This window comes from Camellia sinensis, chromosome 7 (assembly GCF_055761805.1).
Source record: "Camellia sinensis isolate YWXY chromosome 7, ASM5576180v1, whole genome shotgun sequence".
Classification (NCBI taxonomy): domain Eukaryota; kingdom Viridiplantae; phylum Streptophyta; class Magnoliopsida; order Ericales; family Theaceae; genus Camellia; species Camellia sinensis.
Window position 1 is genome coordinate 70466613 of NC_138967.1, and position 21209 is coordinate 70487821.

General features: G+C 35.1%; 1 protein-coding gene across 15 annotated transcripts in view; it reads right to left on the minus strand.

The window, feature by feature from the left end:
• Positions 1-21209, minus strand: part of LOC114301175 (5'-3' exonuclease family protein) — a 92416-nt gene that overhangs the window by 44728 nt on the left and 26479 nt on the right. For 7 of the 15 annotated variants that reach the window (XR_014335472.1, XM_082878184.1, XM_082878178.1 and 4 more), the window contains exons 6-10: positions 20619-20637; positions 17297-17350; positions 8065-8192; positions 7907-7978; positions 2402-2487 (exon numbers count right to left, since the gene is read on the minus strand). Coding sequence is in view for 12 of the 15 variants with exons in the window: in XM_082878184.1 (XP_082734310.1) it covers positions 2402-2487; positions 7907-7978; positions 8065-8192; positions 17297-17350; positions 20619-20637 (359 nt within the window). In the remaining 3 variants the exon portion in view is untranslated. The remainder of the gene's footprint in view (positions 1-2401; positions 2488-7906; positions 7979-8064; positions 8193-17296; positions 17351-20618; positions 20638-21209) is intronic. The other 8 variants (XR_014335474.1, XR_014335473.1, XM_082878180.1 and 5 more) reach the window with 3 other exon arrangements.

Below are 21209 nucleotides of genomic sequence, written 5' to 3' on the forward strand. Positions count from 1 at the left end.
ACCCACCATCACCACTCGCCACCCACCCGCCACCACCCGCCACCACCTGCCATTCGCCACCCACCTGCTACCACCACCCGCCACCACCACCACCCACTCGTTACCACCCACCACCCGCCATCATCACACACCCACCCACCACCACCACCACCACCACCCGCCACCACTACCCACCCGCCACCACCCGCCACCACCCACCACCACCCGCCATCCGCCACCCACCTGCCACCACCACCCACCACCCGCCACCACCACAGGCCACCGTCACCCGCCACCACCACCCACCACCTGCCACCATCACCCACCACCTGCCACCCACCACCTGCTACCACCACCCGCCACCACCACCACCCACTCGTTACCACCCACCACCCGCCATCATCACACACCCACCCACCACCACCACCACCACCACCCGCCACCACTACCCACCCGCCACCACCCACCACCACCCGCCATCCGCCACCCACCTGCCACCACCACCCACCACCCGCCACCACCACAGGCCACCGTCACCCGCCACCACCACCCACCACCTGCCACCATCACCCACCACCACCACCACCACCACCCACCACCACCAGCTACCCACCACCCACCGTCACCATTTTCCATCACTGTCTTCCACCGCCACTTGCCGCCGCTTGCGATTTCTCACTCTTTTTTATATTTTAATTGTTTTAAAATATTTTTTCAATTACCAAACGCGTTTGTAGTTTATGTTTTTCTAAAAATAAACAAAAAATAAACAAAAACTAGTTTATAAAATTTTTGTAAATATAAACTGAAAACGTAAACGTTACCAAACACACCCTTAAGTTCCACAAGACAATAAAGAGACCAATAACCAAGAAAAAATATCTACTTATATCGTAAATTTCACTATTTTATGAAATTTCAATTCTCTCCAGTTTGATATACCTTTTCAGCTAATTTACATTACTCTTTCAATCAATACTTACAACTATTAGATTGAGAAAGAAAATTTCACAAAAGTATCGGATTTAACACAAGCAATAATGCAAAGCAATTGACCAACAAAAGAAGTACTCTCTCTGAATTCCCATGAGCAAAGAAGTGCATGAAGCTGCATATATTGACATAACATTTAGTTGTACGAACACACAAAGCCAAGGACCATACAAATTCAGCAAAATAAACCTGTAGGTATCTGAATACCATTAACTGGTTGGACAGCCACTAAGGAGTGGACCCCACAACCTCAAGGCATGGGCCGTACCTCAGTAGGTGCTCACCCAAGCACTTCATATTGGCTCGTGAGCTTTCATATGCTATGAGTGAACCCTGCTCCACGACCATCTTCCCACCCCACTATCCCCGATGCGCAAGCAAATACCCCACTCCACGGATCATCTACTCACCTCACTACCACTGCTCAATGCCATATGCGTCGATTCACCTCGCCCACTCAGCAATCACTTCACCTTGCTAAGGCTCCAACTCCGAAATAGCACCTTGATGTTGTATTGGCTTCATAGGCTGGGCGCAGGGACTAAGGACACCCTCGAGGTTGATGCCTCAATCATGAGATGCCTGAGCAACCTATGGCTCTGCATTGGTGACAGATGACTACAGCTGAGGGATCGTCAAAGTTGTATGGCTCACCCCCTTGGGGTGGGCCCACTTTGATCAATCTTAGACATGAGAGAGGTCACTACATACACCAAGATTAACCAAGTCATGTGACACCTGGGAAGTGTATCACAACTACCCAAATCTTGTAGGGTGTATCACATCTACTCAGCACAATTACTGGAAGTGAGCTAGCCAACCAACTCCTATAAACAGGGCCTTGCCCTCCATATTTAACAAGGTCATAAGCAAGCTCCTCTGCATGCAGAGTTTTGCACCACATCAGAGGCTCCTCACTGCCACTCTCTCTCTCTACTCGAAGTCTACCATAGCTCTCTCCCTCTCCGCATCTGGTGTTGTCGAGCCATCTCAGTGCCTACCATGATTCCTAGAAGGTCCACAGCCGACCAAATCACAACCAAATACCTACAACATACTCCATAGGGAAAGAGTGGTACTCGCTAAGCATGGCTCCTTCAAGTCTCTTCGGTGAAACATGTTCAGAATCAATTCCTCATATTTTTACTACCAACAATACCAAATTCACACAAGCAGGAAAAAAGGAAAATAAAGAGTGCAACTTGATATCCCTTAATGATGCTACATGATGATCTAGTCCAGAATTGGGACTCAAACATCACTTTGGCTCTTCTAATTCAAATGTTTAACATCTTAAAAAGATACAGAAATAAAGAATAGTACTCAAAGTTCCAAAACAAGGAAAAATAGATGTTTGTTAACAGAAATATGAACGTACAACAAGGTACAACAAAACAATCTAAATGTGCAAATTGAAGGTGATACTTACTCAAATCCACGAGGTGCAATTCGCAAAAGACGCAATGAAGGAGATAGAATCTGGAAAAAATCTTTGTCTGGGGAGACCACACGAACCTGTGACCAAGGCAGTACAAGCATCAATTACAAATTACAATAAAATGACACACAAAAGTGTTTGGGAACAAGATTATAATAGAGCAAGTTATTGTTTGTCAAGGAAAAAGAAATGCATTATTGTTCACTAAACCATGCAAACAAAAGAATAATGCCATGTATTAATAAGTAGCAAAGACAAATTTAAAATCCTGTTAGGTATTGCTTTTAAAATTTTCATTTTCGTTTTTTGTGTTTTCAAAAACAAACACAATGAAAAGCTCAGAACACCCATTGTTTTCATACCGTTCTTATTTTTCAACAAAAATAGTTTTCAAACTCTAAAAACAGTTTAAAAGAGTTTCCTAAAAGGGGTGTTTCAAAAATCTTTCCCAAAAAAGTTTCCAAAAACAATTTTCCAAACATGTTGTATTACTTAAAGACGTACCTAGTGTATACCCAAGCCGTACCATACCACAGTTAAAATAATATTTTCTTCTAATACATAGGTAAAAATTAGTAGTTATTTGGAATGTGATATATAAGTGCACTTTTTGACTTTTTGGTTAAAAAAGTCAAGAAAAAAAAGATGTATGTTTGGGATAACATTTTGACTTTTTACGAAAAGATGTGTAATAAAATATTGTAGTAAAATCAAAATGACCATTTTACCCTTTTGACTCTTTGACTTAACATTTTGACTTTTTGGATAGTTGAATCCAAATGTCAAAATCTCTGTTATCAAAATCTTACAATTCACGATTCGATTCGCGATTTTTGCAAAATCGATACGAATCTATGGGTGAATCTCTAGTAAATCGCACGATTCACAATCAATTCACAATTCGATTCACTTTTTACGATTCATGCAATTTTTGAAATTATTGTATCTGACATATTTTTAACTCTTTTTTTCTCCATCTTTTTAGTGAAAATGACATAATACAACTTCTAATAGTGTTTAATGCCAAAATAACCAACATATATATACACGACTTATTGTTATTTTAGTGATCATGAAGTTTTTAATAGGATCTAATCAGATTCAGTTAAACCCAACATATTTGTAACTTTTCTTCTCATTTTTTTTCCCTTTAAAAAAGCATAATATATCTTCTAAAGATGTTTAAGATTAAAGTTACACTAGAATTATATATTGCTATTTTAATAAATTGCATATAATTAAATATTACATGTGTGAAGTCAGTTATACCTTTTAAAATATTTTAGGCTTTAAAATAAAATATTCGAAATAATTCTTTCTTATTATTTGCTCACTGTTATTTAGAAAAGTAGATATGCTTATTGTCCAAATATCAATATCGTTTTTAATTATTGTTACTTTGAAAATTGATAATTTATCCATTTGGTTATTATCTTTGTTAAGAATGGTTAATAAGAAATATCTATAAAAAAATATAAAAAAAAATAAGATAGTGATCTTACATAGGAACTTTTTTTAACTTCTTACCTATTAAACTACGTGATTATCATTCAAAATAACATTTTCATTAATTTAAGTCTAAATATTTCATATTCATAAGATATATTTAACATCTAAATGTGTAGATATATGTTTTTAAGTAATTTAAAAAAAGTGACCAAATCTTTACGATTCAAGATTCAATTCGATTCGATTCGATTCGATTCGCGATTCAGTACGAGACCATTTCAATTCACGATATGAATCCTAATTTGACAACTATGGGCAAAATAAGCTACCCTTGAATAGTATAGACTTTTTAACTTTTTTAGTAACTTTTTGACTTTTTGATTTTTTTAGTTTATCCCAAACAAGGCCAAGTTTCATTGGAATTTATTTTAATGCATAGCATGATTTTAAAATTATCTATCGTTTGTAAATTATTTAATATATTAACATTTAATTTTGATTTATACCTTTACTTTTTGGCATTAAATGTTAATTGTAGGTTGGATCTTAACAAACTAAAACATTTAACTAATTTTTGCGTTACTCCAAATCAAAAATAAATATTTTTTTACAAACATAGCTAACCATACCCATGTCATACTTTTTTAGATTTTACTGTATCAATGTACCCGTATTGTACCAGTATCCGAACCGTACACGTACACGCGCTTTATAGGTTAAAAATTAACCTAGACTACTTGATAAACTACATAACAAATTATAAAATACAATGACTCATATAAAATCTTTAAGTAATGAGGGTTTTTTGTACTTATGCACTCATTAATATAAATACATGTTGTTACAGAGGAAAACCCTAATTTGGGTTGTGCCTCTTTTCCTGCAACTCTTCTTTTCTCTCTCCTTTTTTCTTTCTCTCTTCTCTCTTCTCTCTTCTCTCTTCAACTACATTGATTTTAACTTAAAAGAATAAGGCCCAAAATGCATGAAATAGATGAAAAGGAATATATAACCAACTCTTTTCTTCATTCCCAAAACTACTGATTTCAACCACTCAATCCTTTTTGTCTTCCTTTTTAGTTCACCAATCACCATGTCAAATAATACAAAAGCTTTTCTTTTCTTTTCTTTTCCTTTTTTTCCCTTCAGCCCTATTGAAAACTCCGCATTGAACATATTTGCCAAAATTTTCCATTAGAAGTAAAAGCCCATACACTTTTGTTCCAAAAGATCCTTAAGGATCAAATATGTTACTCAATAACAACTATTTGTTGGTTTACTCATGCATATTGTATCTAATGATAAAGGAATGGTAGCAAAAAACTTTGTTCCACCAAGATCATCCACAGGATAGATTTCAATGGATCAAAAATAAAGGCAAATATCATGTCAAATGATATAACAGCTGAATGCATGCCAATTGCACATGCAGAGGGTAATCATCTATTCTGCTACATAGTTTTAGTGTAACCAACTTAGAGTGACTCATCTCCTAGTACATGAAAGGATCAGCATTTTATCTCTCCAAAAAGTTTACAATTTCAGCCATCTAAGAGGGTCCCATTGTCCTTTTGAATGTCTCTGTGAGTCTCTACACAATTAACATAAGAAGCTTCTTAGGGTAAAGTAATCAGTGAGTCAGGTTGTATTGGATTGAAGCTTTGTGGATCAGAACAAGTAGCAGTTCTGAAGGTAGAGATAATACAATGGAAAAGAGAGGAGACTGACGATAGTTTGGGTTCAGACTGAGGGTTGAGTTTGAGATGACAGAGGGGTTCGATGAGAAAGAGCAGGATTCAATGCGAGAGAGAGTTCAACAAGAGATAAATTCAAAGCGAGAGAGAGAGAGAGAGAGAGAGAGGTTGGAAGCATGGTTGTTAGAATCTTACACTTCATGATTCGATTCATACAATTCGATATGAGTTTCAACAAAAACAATTCAAATCATGCTATTGAATCAGAAATTGAGTGAATCATGCAATTCAATTTACGATTCATTGAGATTCACTATGATTCAATTCTATTTCCATTTTTGTTTACATAATGCATGAAACAATGTCGTTTTCCCCAAACTATGAAGATATACAGAAGAGATTAATTAGTTATATTGATATACGTGATTTTATATATATATACATAATTTAGTCATATTGATAATTTACTTTAATTTAAACAATATGTATTTTTACATGTATATAAAAATATATAGAATTATATATCATATTAAATAAAATGAATCTTACGATTCATGATTCGATACGATTCAAGATTCACTATTTTAAGAAAACAATTCACGATTCGATTCATGATTTGACAACAATGGTTGGAAGATAGAGAAAGGGTTCAACGAGAGAGATTTAGAGAGAGAGAGAGAGAGAGAGAGAGAAGTTTGAAGAGGGAGAACCTATCTAGTGAATGTTGTAGACCTAAGAAGCACAGGTACAGGTACGAGTACTAGTACTGGTACAATACGAGTACGTCGATGTGGTAAAATCCAAAAAAGTAGGTTACGGGTATGGCTTGGTCTTGGTACGTTTGTAAGAAAATATTTATTTTTAATTTGGAGTAATGCAAAAATTGATTAAATCGTTTAATTTGTTAAGATCCAACCCACAATTAACATTTAATGTCAAAAGTAAAGATATAAACCAAAATTAAATGTCATTATATTAAATAACTTACAAATCATACCTTAATTTTAAAATCATGCTAAACATAAAACTAAAAATAAAAAAGAAGTATGGTGAAAGGAATTTTATCTCTTGGTAGAAGAAAATATTGTTTCAACTAAGGTACAGTACGACTTGAGTATATACTAGGTACGTTTAGGTACGCCAAAAATTAAAAAGAAAAAATTTGAATATGTGTTTCGTGTATCCAGTACGTATGCAAAAGTACCACACGAAATACCATACGCCAGTAAGTACCCAGTACGGGTACGCCATGTTTGTTGAAGTACCCATGCTTCATAGTTGTAGACTAAAGGAAGAAGTTGTGACGACTTGCAATCTCTAAGAACCAACTTGTGATGCCATTGAGGTTCGAAAGTCCAACTATGACCTCCAATTGTGAGATTATAGAGAAAAACTTGTTTGGTTTGTGTTTTTCAAAAAATTTTAAATTTTCAAAAGTAATCAAACCAAACAAATTTTTCCAAATTTTTTTTCCAAAACTTGTTTGGTTTACAAATTTTCCAAACAAATCTCTCTCATACACATCAAATCAATCACTTTTTCCAAAACTCTCTCTCAAAATAATTTTTCAAAACATATTAGCCTTGTTTGGTTTGTATTTGAAAAACATGTTTTGAGATAAAAAGTACGAAAATTTGTTTGGTTGGGTTTTTTTTCAAAAGATGTTTTGAAAAATTATTTTGAGAGAGAGTTTTGGAAAAAGTGATTGATTTGATGTGTATGAGAGAGAGATTTGATTGGAAAATTTGTAAACCAATCAAGTTTTGGAAAAAAAATTTGGAAAAATTTGTTTGGTTTGATTACTTTTGAAAACTTATTTGTAGAGAATTTTTCCCAAAATTTTTTGAGAAACACAAACCAAACAAGGCCAATATTGCATTATTCCAAAATTTGGTACAATGTTTTCCTAACACAAAATAAATAGAAGATTAACCCTAATGACTAAAAGATGGCAAATCTGCAACAGTACCCTCAACCCAAAAATAAATAACACCAATAGGAGAAATACATCATCACAGTAGCTTAATCTCTCACCGTCATACCAATAGCTAACAACCATGTAAATTTTTTTCTTAGAGCCTAGTAGGGGTCATCCTTATTAGCATATTTCCATTAAATAGTAGAAACAATAGAGATAAAAACTCGTGTCAAAATCAATCAGTAAACATGAAACATTAGACTGTTTTGTATTTCAGAATGAGTGATTCTAGCTTTCATCTTTGTCTATAATTATATGCTAACAATGCATTATGTCAACAAGATTTTTACCATCTCCTAGGCAATTAAGAAATATGTTAACAAATAACAGTTCTCAAACACAAAACATATGACACACACAACTTAAGGACACTACCTTGAACCCGGCATCCACACTCCTTATGGCTAATGTGCCAATAACATCATCGGCTTCAACACCCGGCACCTGCTTTAAAAGAAAACTTTAGGTCACCTCCACGGTCCACCAACCACCTCAGTCAACTCATCATAAGTCAGTGCTTTAGAGCTACTTACCTCAATTACTTTAATGGACATAGCTTTAATAGATGCCTTCAAGTATTGAAGTCCTTGAACTATGGTATCAGGTGTAGGGGGGCGATTGCTCTTGTACGAGGGGTAGAGAGTGTGACGAAAATTTAGGCCTTCACAAAATTCAAGAAATATTGTTAAAGACAACTTGATAAGAGTAACTAAACCTTTAAATTTACATATGTAGTACACAAATAGAGAGAGAGTGTTAACATGATCGAGTCTATGGAGCTCTGAAGTTTCACAATTGACTCCATGTCACGACCCCAAACCGCCCCTAGTAGTTTGGTGTCGTGATGGCCAGTAATCCGAGATTACCAAAGGCCAACTCGGTAAAATTCACACACAATCAGAGTATTACATATGGGGCTAACATGTGCGGAAGCAATATATACACAAATTTAGTAAGTCCATAAGAGTTGTACATAACTTAAATGGAATGGCATACATTCGTTCATAGCTTTAATACAACAAAATGAAGTACAAAAATACATCTTGACCAAAAGGCTTCTCAGCTATCAAATACAAGATACAATAAAATACGACTAAGAAGCATAATCTTCAAGATGCGGCAAAAGTGCGTAATCCAAAACAAGTAGCAAGTACATTTAGGCGTCACCACCGTCCTGCTCGTCACCTACATATATATAGGGAGGGGTGAGCTTGGATACTCAGTGAATGGTATAAATAATAAAGGGTTTTGCATGTATGACATCCGTGACCTTTAACAAAACAATGCATAATCATAGCTTATGACAAACGTGGGATAAATCGTGTTCATCTAACAAATCTATCGAGCTTCATCAATCAAGGTCTTTCAAATTTCATGGGTGACATTAACAAAGATTGTGCTACAAATGCTTATAGTCCCCTAGCACGTACAGACTTTCAAGATTGTGCTACAAATGCTTATAGTCCCCTAGGACGTACGGACTTTCAAGATTGTGCTACAAATACTTATAGTCCCCTAGCACGTACGGACTTTCAAGATTGTCAAGATCAAAGCTAATACTTGATACACAAATGGGGATAGTCCTTCATGCTTAGCAAATACTTTCCAAAACAAAGCAAAACGAAGCTTTAACAAAATGTTATAACATAGCTTTATTAGAAATACCACTCACCTAGTTCTTCAACGTCGGGGTCAAGCGAGAGTCCAAGTCCTTAATACACGAATCTAACGGTTAGATCTCTAGGAATCAAGCTCGAAGATCCACTCTCTCACTCTAAGACTTCTTCTTCTTCCTAGAGCCTCTCTCTCTACAAGGCAAAGATATGATACAAAATGATAGGTTCTACTTACTGCCGGCTGATTTAACATTCAGTTCGGACACGTGGCAATGGCTGGTTGGTTCTCCCCAAAGAGGAGGCTGACAGATCAGACAAAGTATGGCGAAAGGGTGTTTAACAAGTAAAGCGGCATGGCATTCTGACAAAGTACTGACATCGGGTGAAAACATCGGCTCCGGTAGGTGAGGTACCTATGATCCCGGTTAGGACGGACAACACTTGGCCTAGTTGTGCCACACCTCGGCCTAGATGTGCCACACCTTGGTCTAGGTCGCACCAATCAGGCACAAGATCACTTGGGTTCAAGGATAACATCTCGACCTAGATGATACACCCCTCGGTCTTGATGATACACCTCGGCTTAGAAAATGACATCTCGGCCAATATGCCAGGACGAAGGTAGAGGTCAACCAAAGTGGTTTCAAGGTGGTTCTGGCTTTAAGGTGACCTCGGCTAGACTCACCAGAAAGAACAAGACTCAACAAGTAAATTTCACATAAGTACATACCAAGACAAAAATCTCATTCTAGTTAAGACAAGTCAAGAAAATTCGCTACTGCAACTTAGCAAAACAAGATTATACAAATGCTCATGCCCGAGGCTAAGGTGGGGAATGAGGGTCACTACACTCCAATCCTCAAATCCCAATGAAGTCTTCGAAAACCCAGACAATTAAGTCTTGGAAAACCCAAGCAATTAAGTCTTCGAAAACCAAATTAACATAGGCGACAAACTATTAAATTTGGTTTCCATCCAGACCGGGACTCATTTGGGACCCTTATATAATTTAGTCCTGAGTCTTTTTTTTATACATGTTTGATGGTCCATTTTAATTTTATTCTGCTAGTCAAATTTATTAATTTTTTGTGTCAAGGGTACTTTGGTAATTTTAATAATTGTTGGACATGAGAAGTAGGGATAATTCTATTCACACACTATACTTTATTTCAGTACAGACCATTTGTGTCGTTCGGATATCAACTTTTGAACCAAAAAAAAAATGTTGAATAACAAAAACCAATTGTTCAAACAAAAATCTCATTCAATAGTTGATATCCGAACATTTGTATTTTGTTCGAAAGTTGATATCCGAACATGTGTATTTTGTCCGGAAGTTGATATCCAAATGGTACAAATGGTGTGTAAGATTTGTATTTTGTTCAGAAGTAGAGATCCAAACATGTACATTTTGTCCTAAAGTTGATATCCAAATGGCACAAATAGTGTGTACTGAGCAAAGTGTGATATTCGAACATTTTGTTTTTGTTCAAAAGTTGATGTTCGACAACACAAATGCTGTGTACCGTGATAAAGTATGGTGTGCAAATAGAATTATCTAAGTAGTAGGCATAGTTAGGGCTGCAAACGAGCCGAGCCGAGCCGAGCTTTGATGGGCTCAAGCTCAGCTCGTTTGCTTATCGAGCTCAAGCTCGGCTCATTAAATATTAGTTGAGCTCGAATCAAAGCTCAATAATATAATTTTTTTATTATTATTCATAATATTTATATATTATTTTAAAAAATTATTTATATTATCTTAACATATAAATAATATAGTTATGCTATTATTTATACATATTTTATAAATAAATAATATATTTATTTTATAATTTGAATAAAAAAAAAAAAAAGTCAAGCTTAACAAGCCGAGCTTATTCGAGCCCGACCTCGGCTCGTTTACTAAACGAGCCTAAAAATTAGGCTCAAGCTCGTTCATTTAGTTAATAAACCGAGTCAAGCCGAGCCCTTAACGAGCCGAGCTCACGAACAACTAGGTTCATTTGCAGCCCTAGTCATAGTCAATGGGCCATAATTTAGATCAAGTAATGTTTCTTGATTTTTATATGCAATCTGAGTTGATCTAGAAGATTTGTGATTACTATATAGTTTTAGATTTAGTTTCTAAATTGGAGTCCTATTCCTCGTAAAAGTAGTCTTCAACCTATAAATACATGTATAATCTCATTGAATTAATGGAGAATTGATATTGTGTTTTGAATGAGATTTGCTCAACCCTTGCGAGGACAAGCTCTTAGTTTCTTTCTTCTTCTTCTTTTTCTTCTTTGCATTACTATTTTCGGGTAACTGTTCACTGCCATAGAACAATCCCCTTTTCAACTCCTAACCCTAGCCAATCCAGTTAAAGTCATCCCTAACACTTTGCCCTACCCTTTGGCCTTTCAATCTACAATAGAAACCCTTGATTTCACAGTTGTCCAGAGAAATCCAACCTAGTCTCTCTGCAAATCCTGCAACCTGACACTAAAAAAATTAACTCACTTCACCATCTTCCTCCTTACAAAAAAATATTTCTTCTATTTTTTAAAAACCTAACCCTAAAAGCTTTCCATAACCAAAAACCGACCACGATTTTAATTGTAAACCCACCACTGCTATTATGGGTGTTCGAATTATGCAGTCAACCAAAGAACCAAACCAAACCAAACCAACCTGTTTGGTTTGGGCTGGGTTGCGTTGGGTTGGTTTTTGAGTGAACTAGTTTGGTGCTACAAATAGCCAGTAAGACAAAATATCACATCTTATCCATCAAGTCAATCACTTTTTCTCTCACAACCATCTATTCAACTACAAAAAAAAAAAAAAAAAAAAAAAAAAAAAAAAAATTCACAAATCATTCAAAACACAACTTTTTTTTTATATCATAAAATAGCCAAAAAGCCAACTAAAATAGCCAAGTTCCCAAACGATGGTATATTCATATAAAATCACGTATATCAATATAACTAATTAATCTCTTCGATATACCTTCATGGTTTAGCAAAAACAATGTTGTTTCATACATCATGCAAACAAAAATAGAATATAACTAGATCGCAATGAATCGTAGCGAATTGCAATGAATTGTAAATTGAATCGTACGATTCACTATATTTTCCGATTCAACAACACGATTTGAATCGTTTTTGTTGAAACTCATATCAAATCATATGAATCGAATCATGAATCGTATGATTCTAACAACCATGGCTGGATCTTCAAATCATCAAACCAATAGTATTGGGTTGGTTCTTGGTTTAGGCCTTGCCTAAACCGAACCGAACCAACCCGAGAACCGAACTTTTTTATGTATATTTTTTAAATTTTTATTTATATTGACATGCCTTCACCTAATTGGTCTGTTACAATGGGCACCTAATAATTTTCCATATACAAGAATTATTAGATGATCGAAGAAAATAGTAGAAGCTTGAGTTGGATTTCAAAGTTGATTAATTTGTATTGGTTGTATTAATGGATTTAATCTGTATTGGTTATGCTTAAGTTCGAGTTGGATTTAATTTCTATTGGCTTGCATTAAACAATATTTTGCTCTTAGTTTGTGTAATGTTTAAATGTTAAAGACGTGTATATTTTAATTATTCTTATTGATTGATTCATTTATTTTTAATGTAGTGGAACCGTGGTTCCAACCCGAGTTACATTGGGTTGGGTAGGGTTGGTTCTAGTGCATGATTGGTTTGGTTCTGAGTCCAAAAACTTGAAACCAATCATGATTGGATTGGTTCTAAATTTAGTGCCAAACCAACCCATGAACACCCATAACTGCTATGATAGATGATAATTTCTTGAAGCTACAAGAGACAGACATGATGGCCTATGAATATGAACCTCAATAGAATTGGTGGCATAAAAGGATACGTCTAGTCAGCCAGCATTAGTTGGGATATCAGATTGTGTTCAGTCAAATTCGGATAACTTTGACTGGAATACAATGAAAAGCAGCTAATAGAACTACGTAATGTCGAGAAATTTGAAACTGATATCAATGCGTCTTCACTTTGGTCTTCATTATTAGCAGTGGATTCCAATTCGAATTCAGATATTGAGAATATCCAGAAGAAGAGGAAAAAAGTCATAACTCCATTGTTGGCAAGCGCAGAATCACATGCTATGAAGCACGGACACTTCAATATAGGTGCCGTAGCGGTGTCGGACACAGGGACACACTAGGGACATTATGGGACACCTTAAATTTTATTATTTTTTTTGAAGGGGACACGCCAAATGGAGTGTCCCATTTATTTTTATTTTTTATTTTTTATTTTTTATTTTTTATTTTTTATTTATTTTTTTTTTGCAGGGGACACGGCGGGGACATGAGTGTTCAGATATAGATAATCTATTAATTTGTTTAAATGTAGTAGTTTATATATATATATAACATGCAGTAATAGCATAGTGGATAATATATATATACTGAATTAATGTTAATTTTTATTAATTTTAATTATTTGATAACATAATATTAATCTACATAGCAAATATATATAATAATTTGTCGTGTCCCCTGCCATGTCCGTGTCCCCATTTTTTAGAAATCACTATGTCCCATATCCGTATCCGTGTCCATGCCCGTATCCATATCCGTGTCCGTGTCCGTGTCCGTGCCCGTGTCTCTACATCGCATGCCATATCAGGAGTTAAATGGAAATCCAGTGAGTTGTTTTTTAACTTGCATAAATAAGGCACATTTGAAGCAAAGAATAGAGAGATAAATAAAGACAGTATGTGCATTACAGAGCATGTGAGTACACTCGGGAGCATACAAAACACATGGAAGCACACATTTATGCATGTGCACCCACATAGGAATGCATGTACATGAAGGCTGAAGAAAGAGAGAAATAGATGGTAGAAAAAGCATCTCAGAAGAAATTTGCGGCCAATTAAATCAAAACTCAAAATGGTAATCTCCAAAAGAAGTAATATTAGCAAGCTGTTGCCAAAATAGAACAAAATGCTTTCCTATGGTACCACTTAATTAAAAAAAAAAAAAAAAAAAAAACCCAGAAGGTAAGGCAATAAAAATGAGCATCCAAATTTTAAAGAAAATAGTAAAACATAATGAATAGATGATATAGTGACTAAAATTTCAGTCAAGTAAACGGAATGCAAGGTTATTCCAACACTGACCAAGTTAGGTGGCATAGTTGCATTGCGTACCGGTTTATCTGAATACATAAGCAATTTATAATAGCAACTATAGATTTTCGAGGCCATGCTCAAGCATGATTATCTATACAAGATTCAGCAACCAATGGACTGTATTAGTCAATAAAGACAGGGTTGTCATACAATAACAGTAAAACCCCACCAATATGAATTCTGTTTTGTAGCATGATTACTGTGCATTACATGGACTCGTCACTTTGGGGCGAAGTACCCGTGTCGACACGACACGACACGGGTGCGGGTGTGAGATCTGTGTCGGATTCGCCTCGTCTCTCTCGGACACGGCACTTTACAGACAGCAAAGAAATGAAAGAGGAGAAAGGAAGAGAACTTGGTCACTGTTGGCTTCGATCATCGATCACGATTACGGCTCTCACTGTTGATCACGATCGTCTTCGTCTAGGGCTTCGATCGTCTTCGTCTAGGGCTTCGATCACTGTCGATCTCGACCTCGAGCTCGATCGTCTTCGTCTCTCTCTTCGTTTCTGCTTCTCTCTCTCTCTTCGTCTCTCAATCTGTTCTCTCTCTTCGCCTCTGTTTTAATGATCATATATATTGATCATATATAATATATATAATATAATTTATATAATTTATCATATATAATAATTTTTATAAATTATTATTCATATTACATTTACATTAATATATAATATATAGTATAAATTACATTAATATAATAATATGTAATATTATTCATCTAAAAAAAATTATATAATACAATAGATATTATATAAATTATATAGATATTATATAATAATTATTGTATAACATATAAGATATTTATAAGATAACATATACTTATATATATTAATAAAAATAAATAAACACATATATGTAAAATAATTATTTGTTATTTATATAATATAACTCATCTTAATAACTATATTTAAAATATATATATATATATATATTTAACGTATCCCCGTACCCGTATCCAAATTTAGATACATATCCACGTATCCTTAATTTTTAATTTTGAAGTGTCCGACCCCTAGATACGCACCCGCACCCGATCCTCGTACCCGCGTCCGTGTAACTTATGCAACACTTGTATATAAAAACAATCCAAGAATTCTAGTTTGTACATCGGTCTATCACATAAAACATCATCACACTTATTTCCCCAACAAAACACCATGGCACTTGTTCCATGGCCATAATCATTTTCATGATCTTTACGAATTAAATCAAAACCCAGCCACCTGGCAAGTCAAACATCTTCATGCAATAAATGAGACAAATAAAAGTAAAGAAGAAAAGAGCTAGCTCATGCTAGGCTCGAGCAATCTCACCCATATATGATGTCATTAAATAATACCGCATTTATTTTTCCCACCAACTGGACTGCAGTTTGATTGATGCAATTTTTCCAAACAACATGCAACGGCACTAATTAATGCAATTTTTAAGTGACGCTAATTATACTTAAGAAGGCAGGATGCACTAGCAAACAAGTTCTTTACAGGCACAAGTTAGAATACTCAACCTACAGTCATAAACCATACATGCGCTAATAACACAGACAATAAATGATATGATGTGGATGCAAGCAATAATATAGGACATAGATAACCCCCACACACACCCAAAAAATAAATAAATAAATAAGTAAAAAGAAACGTACGTACATATATATATATATATATATATTGTGGCATCAAATAGTGTACCCCAGTGACTCTTTAAAATGCTTAGCCAAATGGCACAGCCATGGAGAACACTGCGTGAGTGTATATATACTGGTGCTCTAATATATTGGAATTGAAAATACCTTCTAGTTTGAAAGACCTACATTAGAACATAATTTGCAAAGGAAGAAGGGAAATAAAATAGAAAACAAAAACACAAGAAGATAGAAAGAATAATGAAGGAAAATCTACAGTATTAGAAAAACCTTATTTACCATGTGTCCAAAACCACATACTCTACACTCCAAAATGACAAAATTTCTTGATAAAAACACACACATTGACTTCAAGTAATAACTCTGTTTGGTTTTGAGTTTTAGAAAACAGTTTTTGAGTTTTTTTGTTTTTCGAGTTTTGTTGTCTTTAGTGAACATTTTTTGTATTTTAGTCAAATGTTTTTACTTTTAAAATGCACCTAATCTAAATGTACTTAAGAAGTAAAATATTTGTGAAAAAATCTATAAAAAATAAATAAAATTAATAAATACAAAAACTACGAAAATGTACTATTGTTTGTATTTTTTTGTATTTAATGAATTTTTAAAAGATTTTTTGACAAACTTTGTACTTTTAAAATGTATCTAGATTCAGTGAATCTAAAAAGTAAAAAAAAATTAATAATTAAAATATTAAAAAAGTACTAAAAACTAGAAAATACAAATTGAAACTCAAAAACTGTTTTGGAAATTGTTAAACCAAAGAGAGTATTGCATCAAAAAATAAATAATTAAAAATTCACAGTACTCAAGAATTCTGCAGTCAACACTAAACTGAACATGCCAGACAAAATACTACAGTGGCGTAACAAGGTGCGCATGAGATATACTGTATCAACAGGAAAATGTCTAGAGTTAGACTTGATAAGGTCTTACATCTACTGTCCAATATTTGTATATTCAGGCTCTATTATCATTATATTCCTTCCTTCGTGTCCCTCTTTCTGGGAAAATGACGCCATTGTTTTCCTTCCTTTTTTGTCCCTCTTCCTGGGAAGGGGGAGGGAGAAGTACTTTAAATCTTTATACGAGAGCTGTCTGCTATATTCCCACCTGGGCTACAAGGCCAATAGGTTATACTGTTGTCATATAGCATTCAATCTTACACTCGTGCACTAAGTTATCCACATTCCTTCATCTATTCTCACTGGAAGCACTCGTAATTCTCCCACGTAGCAAATATATCCTCAGCTCTTTCTTTCTTAAATATAGGCCCACAGTTCTAATTTATTTCCCAAAAAAGGGTATTAGAAACAAACAACATACCTTTTGCCACAAAACTTTGTTTGGAGGAAACAGATGAATGACCAAATGGAATTCCTGTAAAGAAAAAGTTTGTTTTATCAAAATATTGCCCTACTCAACATCCTCAAAAACTAACCCAATAACTCGAAAATACTTGCCACTGATTACAGAAGGGATGAGCAAGGTAGGTAGATACCAGTGTTATTTAACCCATGCCACTCGTTTGCATACATCTCACGAAAATGTTCTATCTCGAAATTAATAGCATCTAAAAGCATCTACAAGACACCCATCCAAAAAAATGTTCCCCATGAATGTACTAAAAGAGTAAGACTCAATCTTAGGGACACGGGCCTGGCAGGCAAGCAGGGCGGGTTTGTAGTGCCGACCCCTGCACCCGCCGCATATCATCTCTGAGGCGGGGCAAATCAAAAAAGTAGTGGGGGTGGGGCGGGTTAATTTTATACCTTTAGGAATGAGGTTACTAATAAAAATGAAAGATGACATGGTATATTAAAGATAATGATTTATAAGTGATGAGAGTTAAAATAAGTAAGATGACAAGTAAAGAAGTGAAAATGTATGTCACGAGTAATATTTTTGTATATTTAACAAATTAAATTTTACATTGTTATATTTAATAAATATAATCGGGACAAGGGAGGGGTAAGGAGACCCCAAGCAGGCGGGGTGAGGCAGGGGGAATTGACATCCGTATTCTTATGATTTCTTCAAGTTGAAGCCAATAATTTGACTACATAAACACTACTACGACATATTTCTATTAACCAAAGCACCTAAATTGGTAAACGGGCACAGAAAGATTAGTTAATAAATCAAACACTCTGAACAATCACTATAGGACCAGCCTTTTTTTTTCTCTTTTTGCATTCAGTTTAAAACAAGGGATAAGGAAAAAACACCCAAGGAGCACCCATAAATGAACAGAGAAAACAAGCAAGCAAGATAACTGCAAATAAATCGTCCCAATTGCCTTTAGAAACCCCTGAAGCTGCTCAGGGACAAAGCTCAACCAAACCAGATCAACTGCATTCTTGCAACAATACACTGACATCAGTTCTCAAACTTCTGGAATTCCTCTCCTTCCAGCTTACCCAAACAACAACAGTGGAAGCAAGGTTTAAAAGAACATTTCAGCTATACATTTCACAGTATGATTTTACATGGGTCATGCTTATGCACAGTATAAATGGTAGAAACCACAAAGTATTACCATGTGAGCTAATCCAGGAACATTAGGCCAGTTTTATGTCACACTATAAGGGCCAAAATTTACACATAACAAAAGAAACAGAACCTAAACCACAAGACTGGGGGCAGATAGCACTAGCCACTGCACCAGGTCTGCATATTCATTAGAAGATTCCGACGAACTTTAACAAAAAACAAAGGTAGAAAAGGACAGTATATTCATGAATGCTGTGCAGTTAAGTCCTATTAGCAATAATATAAGCTAAAAATTAAAGGGTTCAAGCTATAATTTTGGTTCGGATAGCAGGACCTCAATAGAAATCGACAGTCAGTCCTGAAACATTGTTTCATGTTCCACGATCCTTCGAGTTCCTGAAACCCAAAAAAATTAAGAGATGCCAAAAGTTCTCTCTTTCACTAAAGACTATGATGCAGAGTATAAGAAGCTCAAGAAAGACTAAACTCAAAGAAGCGATGATATTTGGACATTGGCATGATTTCATAGACGAACTGATAGAAATCTTATATAATTATGTTTCTACTATTATTAGTCATAATTTATGATTATATATTTATGTTTTCTAGGATTTTTAGGTCAGGGATATTTTGGAAATTTTCATATTTGTTGAAATAGGCTGTAGGGGTTGCCCATGGATTGTCTTGCGGGTCAAATTATATAATTGGTTTTTATTTATATTTCTTATTTGGTCTTAAATTGGTTTTAAAACTCAAAGAAATTGTAACAGTTTCCTTTTTTGGTTTTAGTTGGTTTAGAAGTCTCTAAAGTCTATATAAAGTCATGTAATGCTTCTATTTCTATGGAGTTGACAATTTATAGAATTTTCAGAACTTTGAATCCTCTTTTAGGTTTATGTGATGCAACTCTAACCCTAGGTGTTATGCCTATAGAATCTAAGTGTGATGCCTAGACCTATCTTCTTCTCTTCTTTCTTCTTCTTTCTATTTCAGTTTACTGTTCACGAACTACTGTTCACAGCTCCTAAACAACCCCTATTTTGATCTCTTTCATCCGATTTATTAATCCTAAACCCAGTTCATTCCATTCATTAATTGAAATCCTAAAATTTCTATTGATTTTCAGCTTTAAGCAACCATAAAAACCCACAGAAAGTCATTTTTAAATTCCTCACAGCGCTGTCCCTAATTGTGCTACATCAGACTATGTATGGGTCAATCAACCCCCTTACATGAGCAAATTCTAATTTAATCAGGATTCAGCTGATCAGTTATTGAGGCCAAAAGAATGCATGAATGAACTAAACCATCCATTCCATTAAATGGTAAACTTATCCAATTTAAATGAAGAAAGAAAGATGGTTATTTAAAATTTCTTCGTGACTAAGGTATTTCCTTTTTGACAACTATTTCAGCCTATAAAAAAATAAAGGACTACTATTAAATCAGAGGGAAAACACAAGTAAAAAGTCAGAAGAAGAAAGGCGTTAGCTTGGACAAAACCATGCATTTCAAAAATAGTCCATGCATTACAAAAACAGCATGAAGATGGATAGTATGATCCCCATACATGACGGACGATAATAAGGGATTGTCTGACACCGCCATCCAGTGTCCTCTACACCGTTATGACACCACCATACAGTGTCCTCTACAACGTTATGACACCCCCATACAGTGTCCTCTACAACGTTATGACACCACCATCCAGTGTCTTCACCAATGGTCTGACACGACCATACAGTGTCTCCTATCCTCTTTTATTTTTATGTATTTTCTTGTTTTGTTACTCTCTCCAAACTCAAGTTGGTTAGTTCCTATCCCCCTTGAGTTTGCGGGGGACTGTTAAAATTCACCTACTACACACCTACCACTACCACCTACTACACACTCACCTACTTCACCTACTCTCCACCTACCCCTCACCTACTCCATACCTACTACACACTCACCTATTCTCTTCCCACATCCTCTCTTCTATATATAGGAATCATGAATCATTGTAATAGAGATAAATACATCAATCAATAATATCAATCATCAATACATATTTCATTTTCTCTATTTTTCTATACATCAAATTTAACAGATTGGCATGGACAAAAATGAAGGAAACAGAGCACAATAGAAGATGTAACTAGATTACAAAACTTACCGTCATGGTCAAAAACCACCTGCACAAAAAACAAAACAAAAAAGAATCCAACATAAGCAACAGTAACAGTCCCAAAGCACACTCTAAATGAATTTAAAAAAAGGAAAGAATCAGAGACAACAAATAAACAAATGGATTTAAAAGCATAAAAGAGCAACGATGAGAATACCAGAAATTGAAATTTCACATTTCCAATTATGATATGTAAATAATTACTAGTAACTTAAAAGCATACTAACAGCTCCTTTTGGTTCTAGAATGTTTAGATTTTACAAAAGGAGAAGAAAAGGAAATAAAGAGAAGAGAAGGGCAAAGGAGGAAGAGAGACTTGTACTATTTATGCTCTCCCTTAAAACATTAATAAATAAGAATAAAGTACAATCAAATAACATGATAGAAAGGGGTGAGAAGGTGCCCCTTCTGCTAAGTTGGATATGGGGAAGTTAAAGCAGGACACTTGGTGTGACGTCATCCCATTAGCACACACTCAAGCTGGTGCAAGAAAATTAAAAATGCCCATTTGCACAAAAATGTGATAAAAAGCTGCATTCCTTTAGCCAATGGCTTGGCAAGTTCTTCTCTGTCTTCAAC